This window comes from Vigna radiata, chromosome 6 (assembly GCF_000741045.1).
Source record: "Vigna radiata var. radiata cultivar VC1973A chromosome 6, Vradiata_ver6, whole genome shotgun sequence".
Classification (NCBI taxonomy): domain Eukaryota; kingdom Viridiplantae; phylum Streptophyta; class Magnoliopsida; order Fabales; family Fabaceae; genus Vigna; species Vigna radiata.
The window spans coordinates 3751447-3774898 of record NC_028356.1 but is presented as its reverse complement, the minus strand read 5'-3'; the positions used below and the strand labels follow the sequence as shown (position 1 = coordinate 3774898).

The following is a 23452-nucleotide window of genomic DNA, read 5'->3' as shown; positions in this document are numbered from 1 at the left end:
TTCTGCATAAGTTCTTTGAGGACATGAATTAAGTTCTTGTAGTCAACATCATAGTTTCCTAGGATACCCAAACATGAACAACCGCACTAAAATCAAACCAAAATAACAAAATCACGCCTTAACCACAGGATTGAAGGCAAAAGTTGAAAAATTCAGACTACGGTCCCCTGTGAATAAAAAACGGGCTCCCTCAGTTCAACTTTGTGTNCAAATCACAAAATCAGCTCGCGTAATCGTTTACCACTCTATTGTAAACGATTACAACAACTTTTTCTGCATAACTTCTTCCTGGACATGATTTGGGGGCTTGCACTCAACATCATACCTTCCTTGCCTACCCAAACATGAACAAGCACACTTAGAACACCTTCAAAGCACTAAATGACACCAATACAACTCCACCTGTGGTCTACATTGAAAAATTAATACCATGGTCCGTTGTGAACAAAATAAGGGTTCCCTCTGTTGAACTTTGTGTCCAAATCACTAAACCAGCTCGCGTAATCGTTTACCACTTTGTGGTAAACGATTACCACAGCTTTTCTGCTGCATAACTTTTTTGCAGGTCCTGGACTAAGTTTTTTTGTTCAAAATACACAATCTTTTGTATGTAAAACAATTCTTGTTTCCTTCATCCTTCAACACAAAATTTCAATGCAAACTTTATTCATTAACAATTCAAACAAAACCAGATTTTCCATTTACAATATCAAATGTAATTCACTTAGTAAGTAATAATATCATAATGAAGNCAAATTGCATTTTTATCACATTGAACATAATAAAAACCAAATTACAAAACATATGTTCATGTTACAATATCTCCATATTACAACCTCTTAAGAAAGCTATACAAAGTTCACTCATTTTTTATTCTAAGCAATCCTACGTAAGGAGTCCTAAGCGTTCTACTTTTGTAACGCCTTCGTGACCCCATCCTCACATATGTCTTCATTGGAGGAGGATCGGTGGAGTGCCTGCAATCACTAACCAGTGCTCCTTTCTCAAACGTTTGTTCAAACCAGAGATGTACTTTGTTCAAACTGAGTGACGAACCGTCAACTGCATACAAATTCCAAAAACCAAAACTTAAAAACCCTAAATCAGAAAAAACATACAAAACCCAAACTCGAAACACCAAACGATAAACANCAAAACCCACAAAAGAACGCGCTTACCCTGCTCGAAGAACTGGCCATTTCGCAAAAACGAGCACACTAAGAACCAAAACATGCAATGATCGCCACACCCACAACGATAACTTCCTCCAACACGGCAACGAGAACGACGATTTTCGAAGAGCCAAAACGAAGCGAACAACGATTTTTGAAGAGCCAAAACGAATCCAACAAAACTATCGGAATGGAGAAATTGCAATTCTGATGAAAAAGGAAAGAGAGACCATGTTAAAACGGGGAAGGGCAAAGTTGGAATCCAAAAAATCAAATCTGTGCCTCATTATTGACGTCACATTTTTTAATTTTTTTTTTAAAAAGAACCAATCTCGTGCTAACACGTGGCGTTGTTAAAAGAGTGTTAAAATAGGAGTGTCAAAATATCGGAATCCTTTTTTAACGTCGTCTACTCAAATTAACGGCAAACACTCAATTGATTCAATTTTTCACAATTAGGGACCTAATTGAGAGATTTTACAATATGAGGACCTAATTGAGAAAACCCTACAAAAATAGGGATGTTGTAAATGATTAAACCTTTATCATATTATAAAATCCATCCGATCCAGAAATACATCTAACGGTTAGCTTAACTTAACATTTGACCGAACTTATATTATCTTAATCAGAAAGATCATACGGTTCAAAGAGATAATTGAATAATAAAAATTAAATAACTTAAGAAAATAAAAGTTTCTTTATTAAGTCTTTAATCAAGTTTAAATATGAAGTTATATCGTAATTAAATTGACTTTAATTAATATTTATTAGAAAAATTATAAATACAAATGAGAATGATATATATATATATATATATATATAAACTTAGTATTAGAAAAGTTTTAACAAGTATCTCAATCAATAGGAAACATTTAAGAGTAAGTTTTAGACAACTGTCTCTTTAAAAGTAATCGATTAACTTTACAAACCAAAATATTTTAAAGTCCATCAGAGGATCAAACAAATACTTTCTAAATTCACATGGTGACTAAGGAACATGACAACCAACATGGTTCCAGAAAAAACTTTAAACAAACAGCTTAATCCTAAGAAGATGATGGGAATCTCGCAAAAGAGGATGGATGAAATATAGAATAGGTATGAGGAAGAGTTGAAAACCCTCTATGTTAAAAATGCAACCATGCGGCAAGGTCATGGCCTAAAGGATCTTGTGCCCTCCACTCCAACCCTATTGAGACCGACAAATAACATGACAAACCTGATTGTACAATTTAAGAGAGAAACGAAACCAACAAGGATCATGACCCATCCATTGCAACAGAGGACACGATTGACTGAAAGATTTAATTCATCCCTCTCATCATATAAATTAACCTCGCTCTTGATAATAGATACTTCCTGGTAAGCATCCTCAAGAGCTTTGCCCTTATCCTTTTCAATATTTACACTCGTGGCTACACTACCGATCGAGTCTAAACTCCGCTCGTATGATCTGTGGCTGAAGACTCAAACAATGATGTTGACGACAAAGCATCATCAACAATCCCCATCCATCTCAACCAGAAGACTCCTCAAATGAAAAGAGATTAATGATGAACATTATTACCTTAAACAGAAAAACAAACAAGAAGAGAAGAAGCAATAAGAAGAAAATATGAAAATGAAAGTTCAACCATACCCCTAGTTATAGAGATGGGTAACTCGATTGCCACGACTCAAAATGATCTTATGTTTGACATTCCCAAGCAGGTGTAAAGTTAAAAATATCATAACTGTTTCCCTCAACGGTTATAATACAATGCAAATTGTAGGCTAACCAAGCGATTGAAACATAAACGCAAATCGGTTAACATAAATAAATCCCTTTGCAAGTCTTTGATGTTACTCCAGTTTGGTGACTTGTATAGAGTATAGTTTGTGTGATAAAAAACAGATTAGATGATCAACAAAACATTCAATTGAACTTACACTATTTTAACAAAAAAAACCGAACATTCAAAGAGAAAATAAAATGATAAAAAACTAAATAACTTGATACAATATAAGTATCCTAATTAAGTCTTTAATAAAAATTTTTTAAAAAAAAATCGACATTATTAAACCGACTCTTATGTCAAATCCATTAAAATTTTTAAATAAAAGTTATATAAAACGATAGATTAAACATTTAATCAAATATTTATTATCCTTACCTTACACCAAATAAACTTTAACATCATAAAAAAAAGGACAATGATATTTTAACACTATTTTTTGACACTGCATACGTGTCAAGATGTGATTGGACGATTTCAAATTAAAAAAGTTGAGGCAGGGGTATATTTGGAAGAGAAAAACCAAAGTTTATTTTTTAATTTGAAATCGTCCAACCACATTTTGACACGTGTGCAGTATCAAAATGGTGTCAAAAAATGGTGTTAAAATTTTATTTTCCTAAAAAAAAACCTTTAACAAATATCTAATTAACATTGCCGAAACAAAAACATGTAAGAACAAGTTTTAGACAACACTACTTTAAAATAACCTATCCACATCACATACCAAAATAATTATAAAATTTTTAAGTGAAAAAGGAAGAAAAATATAAAATAACATGTCAATAATGGTTTGGAAGAGTCTATAAAATAATGTAAAGCCAACAAAATGATATCCATTATTTTATTTATATTTTTAATAATTAAAGGCTTATTTTACTTTTTATTTCTTAATAACCACGTTATCTTGAAATTTGTGAAAGCATCACCATCTTTCAATACGATAAGTTTAGAAAAAGTTAGATATGAACACGAATAATCACCTCACACAGCAGCAGCCGCCGCCGCTCAACAGTACCAGTACACCACCCAAAATCCTCAGTGGCCACCATTTCACGTCACAACTCCCACTCACAATTCTCTTTCACTATCCATGAAATCTACGAGCATGATCAACCCTATCTTTCTACTTCTCCTCCTTTCATCTCTCACTGTAACAACCTATCTTTACCTGCATTTTTCTTCCACCATAACTCTCCATTCTTTTAAATCTTACTTAACAAAATGTCAAATTCTATTTTTATATTTCTATTGTTCATACTCATCATCATTATCCAACACCAATATCAATGTTGCAGGTTTGCAGCGCCAGAGGCAAAAATAAAAATCCTTTCACCCCAGAGGCTTTCTTAATCCGTTACTGGGACAACAAAATCACCAACAACTCACCAAAGCCGCATTTTCTTCTCTCTAAGGCCTCTCCACTCACCGCCGTGGAAACCGCCACCTTCGCCAAACTTGCCGCCGACAACACCCTCTCCGCGCACCTCCCACATTTCTGCTCCGCCGCGCGCTTGCTCTGTTATTCCAAACCTCTCCCTTTCTCTTCCGAACGCACCAGCAGAGACGCCAAATTTGCTGTCTACAACAACAGAAACTTCTCCGACTATGGTACGAGTCAAATCGGTGGACTCCACTCGTTCAAGAACTACTCCGACAACCAGCGTGAAAACGTCCCCCAAAACGACTTCCGCCAATACAGCAAAGCCTCGACAAACCACAGCGAAGATTTCATATCCTACGGTTCCTTCGGCAACGCCATCAAGGACACATTCCACAGCTACGGCAGCGGCGCCATCACCGGCACCTCCAGTTACAAAAACTACGCTGAACCAGTCAACGGCTCCGACGACCTAGAGTTTGCCTCCTACTCCGACGACGCCAGAAAAAGAACCCAATCCTTCGTTGGATACACCGAGAATGGTAACGGCGGCGAACAATCGTTCGCCGGTTACGGAAAACGCGGCAACGAGACGGAAAACTCGTTCCAAAACTACGGCACGAGCTCCAACCCTACGCTAACCGGATTCACGAGCTACGGTGAAGACGGCGTTAGAGCGAACGACACATTTAAGAACTACGCTAACCACGGGAACAATCCAACGAACACGTTCGAGAACTACGGTGACGGTGGTGACAGCGCCGTTGATAGGTTCGATACTTACAGGGTTGAATCCAACGGCGGGAGTGACTATTTTCAGAATTATGGAAAAGGATCTAATGGTGCTGACGTGGATTTCACGGGGTATGATAAATCGGATAATAGTAATTCGGATAAGTTCATTGGGTATGGAAAGGGTGGTGAGAAACAAAGGTTTGGGTTCTCTGGGTATCGCGTCAACTCCTCTTTCGCTGAGTATGCCAAACAGGGCGTTAAAACATTTACGAATTACAAAAACGAGAGTTTCAGTGGCATAATGGTAAAAAAGTGGGTTGAGGAGGGTAAGTTTTTTCGGGAGTTTATGCTCAAAGAAGGAACCGTGATGGCTATGCCGGATATTAGAGATAAAATGCCTGAAAGGTCGTTTTTGCCCCGGGTAATTTTGTCTAAGTTACCGTTTACCGTTAACGGGGTGAACCGGGTTTTTGGGGTTGGGGTTGGTTCGAGTTTGGAGAAGATTGTGATGGATTCCGTAAGCGAGTGTGAGAGAGCACCGAGCCAAGGTGAGACGAAGAGGTGCGTGGGGTCCATTGAGGATATGGTGGACTTCGCCACAGGTGTTTTGGGTTCCAACGTGGTGGTTCGGACCACAGAGAACGTGAATGGGTCGAAGGGGAATGTGATGGTGGGTCGGGTGAATGGGATCCATGGTGGGAGAGTTACTGAATCAGTTTCTTGTCACCAGAGTTTGTTTCCTTATTTGCTTTATTATTGTCATTCGGTTCCAAAGGTTCGGGTCTATGAAGCGGATTTGTTAGACCCGAAAAGCAAGGCCAAGATCAACCGCGGTGTTGCCATCTGTCACTTGGACACGTCAGCTTGGAGCCCATCTCATGGTGCTTTCTTGGCCCTCGGGTCGGGTCCGGGGCAAATTGAGGTGTGTCATTGGATCTTTGAGAATGACATGACTTGGAGCATTGGTGATTAAGTTGTTGGCACCATTGTCATTCCCTGTAACGTAACTTGTGTTGCTTTCCACATTATGAAATGAAATAAGGTAGGGCAGCTTGGAATTGGGCTGCTAAGGCCGATAAGTTCTTTTGCCATGCAATTGGTTAAGCATAATAAAAAGAGTAAAGAGAAACAGTGAGAATCTTACAATTTCAAACAAATTAAAATATATTAAATTTAAATTTATTTACCTTTAATTTGTTTTTAAAATAAGAGAATGATTTTTATCAATTGAGTTTAGTTAAAAATTACTTTTGATATTGATTACAATTAATACTGGTTATGTTATGCTTTCTTTTATGTTGTTGATGTACATCATTCTTTTTATTGTGTCAAGATTAATGGCAAGTTTTTTAATTTACATTAGGAAAAAAAAAAACTATGATTGGCTTATAAAAAAATAACACTGATAATACCATTTCGAAAATAATCCCTATCGATATTGATAAAAAAAAAAAAAATTCAGTAGGTCATTTTTATTGGCTGATTTTTTTTTTACTAATGCTAATCTAAAAGTAATTTTGGTATATGATATTAGAAAAATAATTTCAATATTTTGAATCCAAAAAATCATATGTATTAACACCTAGTAAATTCTGACTTACATTGGTTAATAAATAATTTCAACAACATTGTTTAAAAAACTTCTATTCACTTCAGTCAAAAATTAATTTTGTTAACGATCAACAACATATGGATTAAGGTTGAACCGATAACATCACAATTGAGATTGGACTAACGACAACTAGTTTGAGACCAAACCAATCAGAGAGTAAAAGAGAAATGACACAAATATGATACATGTAATGTCCCTTTTAATGGATGATTCTCTAGTTTTGAAATATCTTGATTAATTTCATAAATATTACTTACCTGTTCCAACTACTAATGAATTGGTTCTTTAAAAGTTCTTTAGATCACTTATTCATTTTCTTTAAATTCGACTAAGAACATGTAAATATTGTGCCATAAATATCAAACTAGGGATCAAGTCAACTATGAACCCTATTTCTTATACCGAGAATAGTTGGACTATATAAAATAAAACTTATTTTAGAGAATTCATTTGTGATATAGACGTCCCTCATACTCAATCCTCCTTTTAAGCTCATAAAAAACATAAAAAGAAAATAGAAATAAAATCCGTAAAACCTCCAAAATTTAAAATTTATATATAATTTTAGGAAAATATTTTTTTCAATGATTCTACCTATAATGTTTTATTAAGGCATCATAATTTTAAGTACAAGTTCTAACTATGATGTAACAAGCTTGAAATAGGATAGATGTATTTTATGGTTAAACGATCATATAATTAGAATCGAGTATATAATTAAGATCGAGTGAAGAAAATTATTAAGAATGGACGATCAATCTCTTATGTTTAAATTCATGAAATTTAGATGAATAATGCGAGGACTGAGCAACCTGACATAATTAAAGATGGAACGAATATCTTTAACAATAAACATTTTTAAAGAATGCTGCAAACAAAGTTTAATAGTAAATCCTACTTAGTAGGTAATCGATCAGGATTGGACTGTGATTAGAGTTTTATTAATCCTAATCCATCTTAAAAATTATAAATAGAAGTGAAAAGTAAAAAATAAGTGATCACATTTAGTGTGAATTTAAAATTTGATTTGACCATCATGGAATTAATTACTAACTTAAACATATTTAGTGTGACCTTTGCACCCCAAAGAGAAACCATTTATAAATATCTTGAATGGATCCAATTGCAGATGATTGAATATCACCCGTTGAATTACCACCAGGTTTACGGAAATAAGCTTGTACAAGACGAATAAATAAAATTTCCATTGACGGGAGCTCTTGACTAACTACTCAGAATTTGATGGCCAACATGCTCATAATGTTGTTCTTCATTTCTTCAAAAGTATCAGCTTGCATATATGTTTTCAGCTTCTCAACTACAGACTGGGACTTAGAAACAAAAAGAAATCACGTCATGATCTCATTGTTTAAGGGTGACAAGTTTTATTTCAGAATCATAGAGCCCTTGAGTGTCATAACCATAAACATTCTGAGACTTCTTCCAAAAAGTATGACATGTTTTGAAAGCTCTGAGAATCACTGGATATCAGATTGCCATTGCAAAGCACTGAGATGATAATCAACCTCTTTCCAGAGATCAGTTTTTCTTCTGAAATTTCATCCGATGATTTCTCCAAGTGATCCTAGTGTCCCTGTCCAAGAAACCAAACTTCTACGGAAGCGGACCAGGTTAAATAAATTTTGCCATTCAGATTATCTGAGGTGATGTTTAGTATCCCAGAAAGAGAATATTAAAATACGATATTAATCTTATAAAGTTGATTTATCATTAATTTATAAAATAAAATTTACAACCACTTGTATATTTTAAAATGAATTTATCTTTATATTCTTGACAAACTGAGAAAATAATTTATCTTTATATTCTTGACGAGCTGAGAAAATAATTTCCATTTTCAATATTATAAAGAATTGATCAAGGAGAAAAAAATAGGTCTTTTTATCCGATTGCATAAGAGTTTCTACCCCTACTCTCATTCCACAAACTTTTTCTCTTGTATACTTGACAGTGGTCTCCTTGTCCTGAAATTTTTTATAATAAATAAAATATTTCATTCTTATTTTTCTTTTACTTTTAAACTTAATTAAAATATAAGTTTCTCATGTTTTTAAATAGTAATTTTTTTCTATATTATAAGAAATATGAAATGTTACAATTAATATTTATGATTAATATAGAACAATTATTAACTTATATTATTTATTAATCACAATATTATTTTATATTAAAGACAAAATTTGTTCTTTTTAACTTAATGAGATAAACAAATAAGATAACGAAATGAGATATTAACCCTGTTATATAGATAAGAAAAAAATTTAAATAACAAATATTTAATTGTAAAATATAAAATTTTTCAAAGTTAGGGTAAAATTTAAGAGAAGGAAGAGAATGGAAAAGAAAAATTAAGAAAAAATGGAGAAAATGATAGTGCAGAGGGAAAGAGAAAGCCCCGACAATGACTATTAATTGGTATATTTTTATATTTTTTTCATATATGATTCAATGTAAAATGATTATAAAAAAATAATGTGTTATATTTTTTTAAGAAAAAAAATAAAAATAGTATTAATAAATATAAAAAAATTTAAATGTGTCAAATAATATTCTTTTAACTAATTTGTATTGAAATACGCTTCTTATTATTATGTTTTAACTAACGTGAAGAAAAAGATAATAAAGATTTTATTCTTATAAGTAGTACTCGAGCTAAACAATAAAACACAATCCCACCTCTTTTTCAAATAAAAGTTGTCCAAGAAAACAACAAATTTACTCATATTAAATTGCTACTTCCATGACTACTATAAATAGATCATCGATAGTATTCAGAAATGAAGTTTCATTCCATACACAAACAAGTTTTATGAAAATGAAAATACAGACAAATATTTGAACACACATAAAACAAAATTACACTAAACTAATTTCTTCCCAAACGAATTACCCGCTTTCTATTGTTTGTTCTGGGCAGTCTCACATAAAACATAACTTCAACGAGTCTTGCAAGCCATTGTGGTTTTCCAGCAAAAAATACATTATAACCCAATATTATTCCAAAGATTATCCCACATGCATATCCCACTACAACGGCTTTCCACCCAAATCCTGATTCTTCTTCATCAAATGTTGAACCTTCTGACCTTTCTTTATTCCCTTTGCAAGATCTTGACAAAGGGAATCCACACAACATTGGATTTCCAACATAGGAGATATTATCAAATGTGTTAAACTGTCCACCGGTAGGTATCACTCCCTCCAATTGATTTTTTGAAAGGTTCAAGACAGAAAGAAAATTTAAATTTGTCAGAGTCATGGGAATCTCACCCTTCAGTTGGTTCCATGAGAGGTCCAACCATTCCAAATTTCTTAAATTACCCAATGACAGTGGAATGGTACCAGTGACATTATTGTGTGAAAGGTTAAGCCCATTGAGAGACTTCAACTCTCCAATGGCTTTTGGAACTTCTCCTTCAAACATATTATTCGATAAATCAATGACTATCCAAGTATTCAATATCCTCGTGAGTTCCCTCTGTAACCCTTTCATCACCAGCACTATTGAATCATTATATGTACGAAGGTTGCCCAAATATGTCGAACCAGTTTGGCTGTGATTCACATTCATCATTTCTTGAAAGTTGACGATATATGATGTTGGCAAGGGTCCGATAAAGTAGTTATTGGAGATGTCAAAAATCCTCAACCTGGGAAATGAAAGTTTGGTGCTCAAAGAAGTGATGTTATCATGAAATTTATTTGACTTCAAACTGAGTACCTGTAAAGTTGGCAAAGTTTCTAACCAATCGGGAAATGAATCCTCTATGTCATTGTTTCCAAGGTCCAAAACATCAAGCTTTGTACAATGGTTCAAAGTCTGTGGTAACGGTCCCTTCAAGTGATTTCCATTTAACTTTATGGTCTCAAATGCATTTCTTTTGGAAAATACAAGAGGTAGGCTACCATAAAGGTTGTTCCTTTGCAAATCCAAAGCCCAAAGGAAATGAAATCTTCCCAAGCATTGTGGAATAAGTCCAGTCAAGTTGTTGTGAGCCAAGTTGATTACATAAAGGGTCTTTGCGTTGCACAGTGCTGAAGAAATGTCCCCACTAAGTTCATTATTTGAGACTAAAAAGTATTGAATGCCATTTGGTAGAATGGGAATCTCACCCTTCAATTGGTTCCATGAGAGGTCCAACCACTCCAACTTTGTTAAATTACCCAATGACAGTGGAATGGTACCAGTGATTTTATTGTGTGAAATGTTAAGCCCATTGAGAGACTTCAACTCTCCAATGGCTTTTGGAAATTCTCCTTCAAACATATTATTCGATAAATCAATGACTATCAAAGTAGTAAATATCCTCGTGAATTCCCCGTGAACCCCTTTAGTCACCAACACTATCGAATCATTATATGTACGACGGTTGCCCAAATATTTCGAACCAGTTCGGCTCTGATCCACATTCATCATTTCTTGAAAGTTGATGATATATGATGTTGGCAAGGGTCCGGTAAAGTGGTTATTGGAGATGTCAAAAATCCTCAGCCTGGGAAATGAAAGTTTGGTGCCGATAGAATTGATGACACCATAAAATTTATTTGACTGCAAACTGAGTACCTGTAAAGTTGGCAAAGTTTCTAACCAAGAGGGAAATTTATCCTCTATGTTATTGTTTCCAAGGTCCAAAACTTCAAGGCTTTTACAGTGAGCCAAAGACCGTGGTAACAGTCCCTTCAAGTGATTTCCATTCAACTTTAGAGTTTGAAAGGCATTTCCTTCATAAAAGCTATCAGGTATGCTACCGTAAAGGTTGTTGTCTTGCAAATCCAACGCCCTAAGAGAAGGAAATGTTCCCAAGCATTGTGGAATAAGGCCTGTGAAGTTGTTGTGAGCCAATTTGATTACATAAAGCATTGTTGCATTGCACAATGCTAAAGAAATGTCCCCACTCAGTTCATTATTTGACACTGAAAAGTATCCAATGCCATTTGGTAGAATCGAAAGATCTCCTTGCAACTTATTGAAACTGAGATCAATGTAACTAATTTCATTCCAGAAGAAGAGGTTCTCCTGAAACCTTTTGGGAAACCTTCCATGAATTATGTTATGAGAAATATCTAATTCTTTCAAAAACAGTGCAGAGAAATTTGGAAAATTGCCCATCAGTTTATTGTTAGAAAGTCTCAAATACTGCAAAGAATTAGTTGAGAACTCAGGGATTGACCCTGTGAATTGATTATTACTAAGACCCAAGAAGAATAAAGAAGGCAAAGAATAAAACCCACTAGGAATTGATCCATTTAACAGGTTACCACTCAAATCTAGGAGCAATAAATTAGAGAGTTTGATGATTTGGGTTGGAATTGGGCCAACTAATTTATTATCTGATAAATGTAAGAGAGTAAGGTGAGTAAGATCAAACATTGATGGTGGAATAAATCCATCAAAATTGCTTTCAAAAAGGGATAGTTGGACAAGAGACTTCAAGTGGGCTATGGAATCAGGAATGTTTCCTGAGAAATTAGTTTGATAAATAAACAAGGATCTTAATGGAGTAGTCCAGTTGGAGTTTGGAAGTTCACCTGTCAGGTTTTCATTAGTTAAGATACTCATGTCTTGGAGATTGGGTAAACGGAGGATGTCAGTTGGCCATTTCCCTTGGAGTTTGGTATCCGTGAAACGGAGAGAAAGCAAAGAGGACGACAGATTGGTTAACAATGACAAAGAGTTCTCTCCCACGGAAGACATGTCCATTCCACGTAAAGAAATTTTTTTTAAATTAGTGGCGTTGTGAATGAGTTTGTTCCAAGTGTATGAATCAAGTCTCGGTGTAGAATCAAGAGATTCTACAGTGAGATCAAGATGTTCTAATTTTGACAAGTGAGAGATTGTGGAGGGAACATCACCACTAATTCTAAGGTAATATAATGTTAAATCAGTGAGGCTCAAAAGATCACCAATTGCAGTGTGTATTGGAGATGGATATAAATCACCAGAAAGTAGGTTAAGCATTTGAAGGTAGCTTAGCTTGAAAATGGAACTATTGAGACCAAGTAGCTCACCTTTTAGAGGACTGCAGGAAAGGTCGAGGCCAATCACATGACCTAACTCAGAGTCACATATGACACCATCCCACCCGCAACAATCTGTTTCATTGTTCCAAGATGCTGTTTTTTGAGAATTCGAGCCACAAGTATCAAACGAAGTTGATAGTTCCACAACAGCAACTGAATTTTTGAATTGCAACAGAACAGATTTGTCATCAGGATTGCACGACAAGCAATTATATGAAGAAAAATGAAGAAGCAAAGATTGGAAGATGATAAAGTATAACACTAAAATCCAACCCATTTGGTATGTAGTTTGGTTGCTGCCAATCCAGTGAGGTTGATCTATATATATAAGAAGAAATTGGGCTATTTTAAATTTTCAAAAAAATGGTATATAATACTTAAATTAATTTTGTATTATACGTAAAACAATGAGAACTATATACGGTGGTCTAAAACCATTTCCTTACAGAAGTTTTTATATAATTTCATGACATTTTCTTAAAATTAGTTTATCTCACATCAAACTAATTTCTCAATTTTTAGGTTTATAGAATTTTCTCATTTTTTTTTCTATTTCATATTGAAGTCTTATGCGGTGAAGATGGCTAGCAATTTCCAAAAAGAAAGGACGAGTATTATGTTCGAAATTTCCAAGTCTTGCAGAAATAAAACAATTTTCTAACTTCTATTTTACGTTAATGTTTATTAACTTTCAGAAATAAAACAAAAAATATTGGAGAAAAGAAAGTATTCCAACAAAAGTTTACAAAAAAAATTCAAAATAATATGTAATAGTATGCAACATTTTAAGATAAAAAGAATTCTTAATAAAATAAACTATAAAGAATATATTCTATTTTTAAAACATTTCGTTACAAAAAATTTATTTTTATCGTTAAACAATTTTTTTTTTTCATCACAGATATTTTTTTATATTACATTACATTAAATTTTAATTCTGTTAACTTTTTGACAAGTATACCAAATCATTACATTACATCACAGATCTGTAATGTAATGTTTTAAGGAATGTTTTAAGGAATTTTAAATTCATGCATTCTGTTAAATTTTAGAACTTGTTTTAAGGAATTTAAGCAAGATATCAACTTGTGAATGCATGAACAGGTCATATATTGTACATGATGTTACTGAGATGTTAGTCTGAAACCAATTCCAATGATTGTTCGTATCATATTTTCATCTTAACTTTTACGTTGTTAAATTTTGTGTTCTTTATGCAACAATCAAAGCAACTTTCATTAACACGAATTGATCTTGATATAATTTTTAAATTAAATAACGTAACACAAATTCCCTGAGGAGAACGATACTTTTCTTATCACTGTATTACTTGTAACGATTTGGTATACTTGCCAAAAAGTTAATAAGTTTTTGGCGCCGTTGCCGGGGAATTTGATTGTTTTGTTATTCAATTCATTGTGTATCAATTTTAATTCTGTTCCATTATCTGTAAATCCATTATTTTAATTTTCGTATATCTGTATATATTGTGTTGTTTTGTTCCTGTGTTATTTCTGTGGGCTGATCTGTAGAGATTTTTTGTTCTGCATGAGAAGCAGAACAAAATCTGAGAATTTATTGTTTGATTCTGAGATCGAGAGAACTGCCCGTAGAAATAATAGTAGGCGTCGAAGAGAAAACAGAAAAAAAAGAAGCTAGCGTATCTGCTACTTCAAACACTCTTTCTTCATCTGATCAAGAGGACAAAGGAATGGAGGGAAATAGGGACAATGAACAAAGGGATAGGCGTACGTTGGAAGATTTTGCGTCAGTGTCTGTACCTGCATCTTTCAACAGTATAGCCAAACCTGTGGTGATTGCAGCTAATGTGGAATGAGGCCATCATTGATTCACCTTGTTCAAAGTAACCCATTTTCAGGACTGTCACACGAAAATCCCTATGATCATCTGACAACTTTCAATCAATATTGCAATACTGTGAAGATGTTAAATGTGTCAGATGAGGCAATCAGACTTAGTCTGTTTCCCTTCTCTCTGGCTGGAGAGGCAAATAAATGGTTAAATTCTTTTCCAGAGGAAAGTCTGACAGATTGGGATGACGTGGTGACAAAGTTTTTACACAAATATTTCCCTCAATCGAAGATAAATAAAGGCAAGCAGGAGATATCATCCTTCCAACAGGAACCTGATGAGACTTTGGGCAAGACATGGGATAGGTTCAAGGGGTTGCTTAGAAAGACTCCCATTCATGGGTTTGACGTTCCCACTCAATTAAACCTCTTTTTGGGAGGATTAAAATCTCACACAAAGTTGATGTTGGATGCCTCAGCAGGAGGGAACATTAGGTTGAAAACACCTGATGAAGCTCATATGATTATTGAAAATATGACATCCAGTGACAATGACGTTACAAGTGAGAGAGGGCAAAACCAGAAGAGGGGAATGTTTGAGTTGCAATCCCAAGATGCCTTACTAGCCCAAAACAAAACTTGCTTAAAGGTTCTTTTTGTACTGGGAAGTATTTTTAGAATCAGAAACGTAAGAAAAATTATACTTACATATAATCAAAATCAAGTAAAGAAAAGAACACGAACAAATGCATTTATTGATCAGGACAATTACATCAATGTTTTGCCATACAGCCAATTCCAATGAAAGAAAATTTAGCCTATCCTAGACATCACAAACGTACTCATTTTAGCAATTCCTTGTATCATGTGTAGTCTTGATGTCTTCAGAGAGTCTTCTCAGCGTCTTCTATGGTCTTCAGAGAGGTTCTCTAATTTTTCACCTGTCTGAAGATCACCTCCTCTCTGTCACGTAACATTAAGAGAGCCAGTTAATTTTTCAGTAACTTGCACCATTCGCTCAGCGCACAGAAGCAAATTCGCTGTGCGAATTAATTTTTATTTATGCAGCTCAACTGCTGTAATTCGCTAAGCGCACAGCCTCAGGTGCGCTTTGCGAATTTGCAATTTTTTTCTCTTTTCTGCTGTAATTCGCTTAGCGAACCAATACTGGTGCGCTTAGCGAATTATTGACTTTTGCTCCTCCAAATTGGTTGATTCGCTCAGCGAACCAATAGTGGTGCGCTGTGCGAATGTATTCCTCTGGCTCTGCGAATTTTGCTGGCTATGCGAGAATTGGCTGTCAACTTCACATTTATGCAACTTTTCCTGAACAATAATTTACGAAACACTCTGCTACAAATTACAACTTTTCACTAAGTAAAAACATGAATAATTACATGATTAAGGTAATTTATAAGTGTAAAAATATTTGTTTTTCACACTTATCAAATTCCGAGAATTTGAACATGAGAAGACCAGTCTAAGGTTCCATAGTCTAACAACATTAATGTTTTTTGTCTCTCAAAATTAAAATTATGATTGAGATATCATACAAATAAGAATGTCTAATGCACCATCAATGTTAATATTAAGTATTTTCGGTCAAATATTAATCTTTTCTCGACCGATTAATAAAATATACATAAATACAAACATTTAATATTTCTTACAAAATATGTACTTAATGATCATTTTGACGATTTTTTTTAATTCAATTTGTTCATAAAAAATGCTAAACTATTAAAGTTTAAATATTTTTATTTATATATCAACAAAAATTAATTATAACCTTTTTATTATTATTATTATTATATATATATATATATATATATACTTTCTTTATAATTATTATTATTTTTATATCTAAATATATATGATTTTCCAAACATGCCATTCAATTCAATTTCAATTTGAAATCGAGATTCATTCCTGCCTTTGATATCCAATTAAAGCACTTAATGATAAATGTTAGATTATGAACCAAAACATATTAATAACTCTTTTGGTATTAATATTGTTTCATGTTTTTTCTTAATTCATTTTTTCAATGCAGTTTTCATATTTATTAAAAAAAATTAATATGGTCTAATGCTAATCTATCAGTAACATAAATGATCACATTGATTCTTAATCAATTTTGGAATCAGTAAAGGAATTTAAAAGAAACTTTAAATAATTAGTACTAACAGTGGTAAAAAAAGGTATTAAGTCTTAAATTTATAGAAGAATTACCAATAAGTTATTCAGTTTTGTATTATACGTAAATCAACTAGAATTATATATGATGATCCAAAACTATGTCCTTAAAAAATTATTTTTTTAAATAATTTTATGACTTTTTTTAATTAGTTTATCATCAAACTAATTCCTCGATTTTTATTTTTACGAAATTGTCTATTTTTTATTTTTCATATTTCATATTTAAGTATTATGTTGTGAAGATGGCTAGAAAATTTGCAACAAGAAATGACAAGTATTATGTTTTAAATTTCCAGTCTTCTATCCATTTAAAGGTCTAAAGACTTTCTAATATTACTATATAATAGTGGAATAATGTTAACATGTAAAAAAAATTATTAAATAATAACTAATTTAGAGATAAAAAATAATTAATTATTTAATTAAATTACAATTTATCTTACAAATTAAAATTTATAAATACTTAAACCAATTTTAAATATTAATAAAAGTATAGTCTTGATTTATGAATCAGAATTTAAATTAATTTTAGCTATCAAGATTTTAAATATATACTACTATTATAATTAATAATATTTCTTATAATTCTTAGATATAAATATCTATAAAGAGGATATATTCTTTTTTGGTGTTTTTTCTTTTTCAATTTTATTCTCTTAATTACAATTTTTTAAATTTAAACAATAATTAAAATAAAAATACTATTGTTCAGTTATTTTATCATTTTAGTAATTATTGTTTTAAATTTAAATTATTACTTATTATAAAATAATTATTTATTATTCTATCAACCATTAATTTTTCAAATTTAAATGATCACTCGTATAATAGAAAAACTAGTTACACAATATTATTTGTAATATTTTTTATTTTAATAAGTAAAATTTATTTTATCTATAATTATATTTATAATTATATATACACTTTACCTTTTTAGTTTTATCTTTTTAATTATTATTTTTAAAATTTAAATAATTTATAGATATTTATAAATACATACCTAAAACGAAAGGTTTTTGTGTTTTGGTTAGTTATTAGATAAAATATACTCAGAGATATATTTTCTCATATTTATCTTCCTATTTCCTATTTAAGTGTTATGAAATGACTACCAATTTCCAACAAGTAATGGCTCAGTATTATGTTTGAAATTTCCATGTCTTGCATCCTTTAAAGGTCTAAAGACTTTCTAATAGAAATGGCAACTTCCAAGTAATGTGTGACCTTTTTTAATTATATCTTCCCCATAAATGATGTATAAATAAGATTTGAAATTTCTAAGAAAATCTAGTTGAAATGGATATTTAAAAAAAACATTTAGTATTGAATAAATATAAATCTTCCCCATAAATGATGTTTTATAACAAAATCTTTTACACCAACAACATCCACTCTTAATTTCAAGGTTTCATTCGAATACCGAGAGAGAAAAAAAAAATCTAAAATTTCAGAGTATTTTATATAACTTTTAGAAGTATATATGATTCATAAAAAAGCTATATAATAGAAACAAGAAGTGTTTTCTTTGTCAGAATGAATATAATGATTGAGACTTAACATGTTAATTACGTATAGATTATTCCACAATGTCTCCCACCACACTACAATAATAATATTACACAAATAAAAGTCACTACTAATTAATAATATAAATATATATGTTTAAATTTTATATGAAAATATGATTGAGACTTAAACTGTTACGCATAGATTATTCCACAAAGTTTCCCACCACACTATCATAATAATATCATGCAAATAAAAGTCACTACTAAATAATAATATAAAGATAATGTGTTTAAATTTTATATGAAAATAATGATTGAGACTTAAAATGCTACGTGTAGATTACTCCACAAAGTTTCTCACCACACTATCATAATAATATCATGCAAATAAAAATCACTACTAATTATATATATATATATATATATATATATATATATATATATATAATCTATTCAATGATTTAATCTTCATAATATTAATATTAATCTTATCTAACTAAGCTGATACTTCAAGTCTCATTAAATTTTCAACTATAAAGATACTCTAGCAAAATATTCAAAACTAGATTAGATTTTTACAAAATTTTAGTATTATAACCAGTTCTAAAATGAGTAGTATAACGGAATTTGAAGCTCTTCTTGTTTCGTTCATAATAATTTCTGATACATGGGTGGGTTTAGGTTACCGTGGGTTTTGTTGTTATGTTCTAACAATGCCATAAGCTTGGTACTTCACCACTTTGCATCTTGGTACTCGCACATATGTTTCAAGGAATTCACGCCTTTAGGAGGCACACAGGTAGGTATACCAAGAGAAATGGAGGTAAGGTACGAGGTAAATGATCTTTTAAAGCCATGCATTTTCAGATCAATGTAAAGATGTCCCTAAAGAAAACGATCCAATGCCAACAACTCTTATAAGCCATAAGCTATGGGTCTTAACATCCAAGAAGAAGCACCATGAAGGAAGCAAAAGATGTGAAAGAACAAGATGGTGGGTTTATATCATTCCACACGGTGCAAGGAAAGATAATTAAATTATCTTTATTTTCATATATTTTAAAGGTTTATATTACTCCATTTTTATACACGTGAAGGAGTGATCTCGACTAGAGATAAAGTCAATTCAGTGTATATAAATGGATGTAAATCTCATTCTACAAACTAATTTTGTGGGATTGAATTAGGCTTAAAGTCCAATCCTAATTTCAGTAAAAATATACTTAAATAAATAAACCTTGAATTCAGTCTTCTAAACAAACTTTTCACTATTGACTGAAAATTACATTTTTTTTTTTTGAGTTTACCGTAAAAACATAACGAAACTTGAACAATATATTGGTTACACTAAAACAGACATACGTGCAAGTAAAAAGGGGAGAAAACAAATCAGACATGATAACATGATAAGTTTTCAAACTTTGAGATATTCACCGTAAAAACACATAGAGCTCAAAGGAAACAAACCTGCTGTAGTACATTTTCTTAGTTAGAGTCATAACCAAGCCATTGTAAATAATAAAATAACTCTCCAGTTCCAAAATCATTTTTATTTTGAGTGTTTAATAATTTTATTACTTTAAATTAGGTATTTAATGAGTTAAAATATTTTTATTTAAAGATTGGAAGATGATCAAGTATGACACTAAAATCCAACCCATTTGGTATGTAGTTTGGTTGCTGCCAATCCAGTGAGGTTGATCTATATATATATAAGAAGAAATTTGGCTATTTTAAATTTTCAAAAAATGGTATATAATACTTAAATTAATTTTGTATTATACGTAAACCAATAAGAATTATATAGGGTTGTCTAAAACCATTTCCTTACAGAAGTTTTTATATAATTTCATGGCATTTTCTTAAAATTAGTTTATCATCAAACTAATTTCTCAATTTTTAGGTTTATGGAATTTTCTCATTTTTTTTTCTATTTAATATTGAAGTCTTATGTGGTGAAGATGGCTAGCAATTTCCAAAAAGAAAGGACGAGTATTATGTTCGAAATTTCCAAGTCTTGCGACAGTTTAAGGTCTTTCTAGTAGAAATGACAACCTGTGAGATTTTTTATATTGCTTTCATGTGTCAAATTTTGATAATTATGTATTAATCAGATATTTTGGTTTAAAAGTTTATTGGTTATGAAATGAGCTAACCCAGTTCATTAGTTCATAGAAAAACTATCTTACAGTTTGTTACTATAAAGTTTCAAATATTCTAAAGAATGAGAAATAAGAAGCAAATTAGTCGTGAGACTTGAATGCAGTATGCAACGTAGAAAGTTTCATGAGAAAGCACAAAAACCAAAAATACTTTTCATTCAAGGAGAAGCTCACTGGCTGAAAACAAAAATACTAATAATATTTATTTTTAGGTTTAAACCTCTTTTTGGTCCCTAAGTTATGAGCGGATGTTCAGTTTAGTCTCCGCTTTTAAAAATGTAAACCTTTGATCCTTAAGTTATAAAAAATGTATCAAATGAGTCCTTTTTAACTTGAAATATTGTTTTTGGTTGTTTCTTAACAACTGCTACNTCTTTAGATTGCTCTGATTTGTTTCTTAATAATAACAGCACTTTAGATTGCTCTTTGTACTTTGACCATAACTTGAAATACTGTTTTTGATTGTTTCTTAACAACTACTACATCTTTATATTGCTCTGATTTGTTTCTTAATAATAAGAGCACTTTAGATTGCTCTTTATACTTTGACCATGAACGTCAAAAAAGGACTCATTTGATACATTTTTTATAACTTAGGGACCAAAAATTTACATTTTAAAAAACGGGGACTAAACTGAACATGCACTTATAACTTAGGGACCAAAAAGATGTTTAAATCTTATTCTTATTATGAATATCTAATAAATGTGATCCTAGCTCTTGTCCTTGCAGTTTCAATCAAATAAATAAATGTACTTTGTCACAGTTTTCTAACTTGTATTTTACGTTAAGGTTTATGAACTTTTCAGAAATACCAAAAAAAAAATTATTGGAGAAAAAATAATATTGCAACAAAAGTTTTAAAAGAAAAATCAAAATCATCAGTGTCCACCATTCCTACTAGAATACGAGATCCAGAATCATAAACTTTATATCAAATATAAATTTCTTTTTAAGCACTTCAAATAAAGTAACAAAAAAAAAAGTTCAACACTGTGTTCTTGAAACAAAACACAAAGCTAAATTAAATAATATTGATTGATTAAGCAAGGTTAATGATCAATATATATATATAATTTAAATAATAGTGATTGATTAAGCTGAATTGAATAATATTGATTGATTAAGCAAGGTTAATGATCAATATATATATATAATTTAAATAATAGTGATTGATTAAGCTGAATTGAATAATATTGATTGATTAAGCCGAATTAAATATAATTTAATACATCTATCACTTCAAACTTTATTTTTAATATTTTTAAAATTACTTTTAATCCAATTCTAACTATATTAATATAATATAATTAATAGAATTGTTTTAAAATTAATTTCAAAATTACTAACTAATAAAAATATTAATATTTATGTGGAAAGTAAATTTAGCTTATAAAGAGACAAAATTATCTCATTTAAAAAAAAATTGGATCTGAATTCATAAAAAGTAACAAACATAAAAATTAAAGAAAAAAATTAAAAGATTAAAAAAAATAAAGAAATAACAAAAGATACATTATTTCATATGTCTATTAAATATTTTAATGACATTAAAAAACTTAATTAAACAAGATTAACAAAATATAAAACTTAATTAGAAAAAATTAGAATTAAGACCATATTGAAAAACTGGACGAAAACAAATCCAAATATTTAACTTTTGTATTTTGTTTCTGTAATTTAATGACATTTTTTAAATTAGTATTTCATCAAACTATTTTCTCAATTTTTATGTTTATGTACTTTTCTCATTTTCATTTTTTTATTTTTCTTATTTCATATTGAAGTCTTGTGTCGTAAAGATGGCCACCATATCTGGAAATTAAGTCTTGCATCCAGTCAGAGATCTAAAGACTTTCTAATAGAAATCATAACGCGTGAGAATTTTTTGTTTTATCTTCCCCATCACCACTAAGAATGTCATAAAGGCATGTTTAAATTTCTATATTGAAACGTGTCAACATCCTATTTCGGGATAACTAAATAAATAATGGACATTTTTTATTTATTTGATTTTATATTATTTTTATTATAATTTTATTTTATTTAGTGTATGTTACTTTATTTTTCAAAACCGTTAAAACCGTTGTGTTTTTTTTTTTCGTCGTTCCATCACAATTCGTGACAAAATGAGAAAAAAAAAACATTTAGTATTTTTATATTTAATATTGAATAAATACATTAATTTGGCCTAAATGTTTTTTTATTAATGGAGATGACAATGTAAGACAATCTTACTCCATTGATATTTTTATAGTTAGTCGTTTTTTGGTCATAATTCAATGTTTCTTTTCTTATAATGTTTTCATGTGTGAATTTTGATAATTATGTATTAGTCATAGTCAACTGATCCAGTTATTAGTAATATATTTGGTTTAAAAGTTTATTGGTTATGAAAGAAGGAAGATACTCTGGTCCAGAGGAAAGCATTTCATCATTCTATGAGAGACTCTGTGGGTGAAAGCAAAAATATTAATAATGTTTATTCTCACTAGGGCTAGACAAAAATAACTGATCTGTATTGTACTACAATGTACTATATTATACTAAAATTGATCCACTTTTACTAACAGTTCAGTATATTATTTTATGATTCAGTTTTTAAAAACTGAACTTATAACAGTTACAGTTCCGTAAAATGTAAGGACTGTATCTACTCTTATATCTTCTCTAGTTCCAGTTCAACTGTTCTATCTTTTCAAAAAAACTTTATTTAATAATAAAATATTAATAAAAAATATTGTTCATATAAAAAAGTAATAATTAATTTTTTAAGACAACTTTTTTATCACAAAATTTATATTTTTTATCAATAAAAATAAAAATGTAATTTATATTTTTATATTTTTAAGTTATATATATAAATATATATATATATATATATATATATATATATATATATATATTTTGTGTTAGTGTATGATGTTATTTTTTATATTTTTTTAATTAATAAAATAAAATAAATAAAAAATAAAATAATTTTTAATAATAAAAAATATATAAATAAAATAGAAAATAATAATATTAAATAATTAAAAATCAATTTATTAGA

At 30.7% G+C, this 23452-nt stretch overlaps 2 protein-coding genes across 2 annotated transcripts; one reads left to right on the top strand and one right to left on the bottom strand.

Annotated features, from left to right (window-relative positions):
- The first annotated feature begins 3871 nt into the window (after window positions 1–3871).
- LOC106764184 (polygalacturonase 1 beta-like protein 2) lies at window positions 3872–6167 on the top strand. Its single transcript, XM_014648423.2, has 2 exons — window positions 3872–4103; window positions 4249–6167. Exons 1-2 carry the CDS (start codon window positions 4044–4046, stop codon window positions 6037–6039), a joined length of 1851 nt encoding a protein of 616 aa, XP_014503909.1. The 5' UTR covers window positions 3872–4043; the 3' UTR covers window positions 6040–6167.
- Window positions 6168–9565: 3398 nt separating this feature from the next.
- Window positions 9566–12997, bottom strand: LOC106763270 (receptor-like protein 12). Its single transcript, XM_014647472.1, has 2 exons — window positions 12016–12997; window positions 9566–11871 (listed from the first exon to the last, which is right to left on the bottom strand). Exons 1-2 carry the CDS (start codon window positions 12995–12997, stop codon window positions 9566–9568), a joined length of 3288 nt encoding a protein of 1095 aa, XP_014502958.1.
- Between the last annotated feature and the right edge of the window lie 10455 nt (window positions 12998–23452).

Coding starts and splice junctions, on each gene's coding strand:
- LOC106764184 (XM_014648423.2), top strand. CDS start 4,044: ATGAAATCTACGAGCATGATCAACCCTATCTTTCTACTTCTCCTCCTT. Junction 4,104..4,248: donor TCCTCCTTTCATCTCTCACT/GTAACAACCTAT, acceptor TCAATGTTGCAG/GTTTGCAGCGCCAGAGGCAA.
- LOC106763270 (XM_014647472.1), bottom strand. CDS start 12,997: ATGGGTTGGATTTTAGTGTTATACTTTATCATCTTCCAATCTTTGCTT. Junction 11,872..12,015: donor ATCAGATAATAAATTAGTTG/GCCCAATTCCAA, acceptor ATCAATTCACAG/GGTCAATCCCTGAGTTCTCA.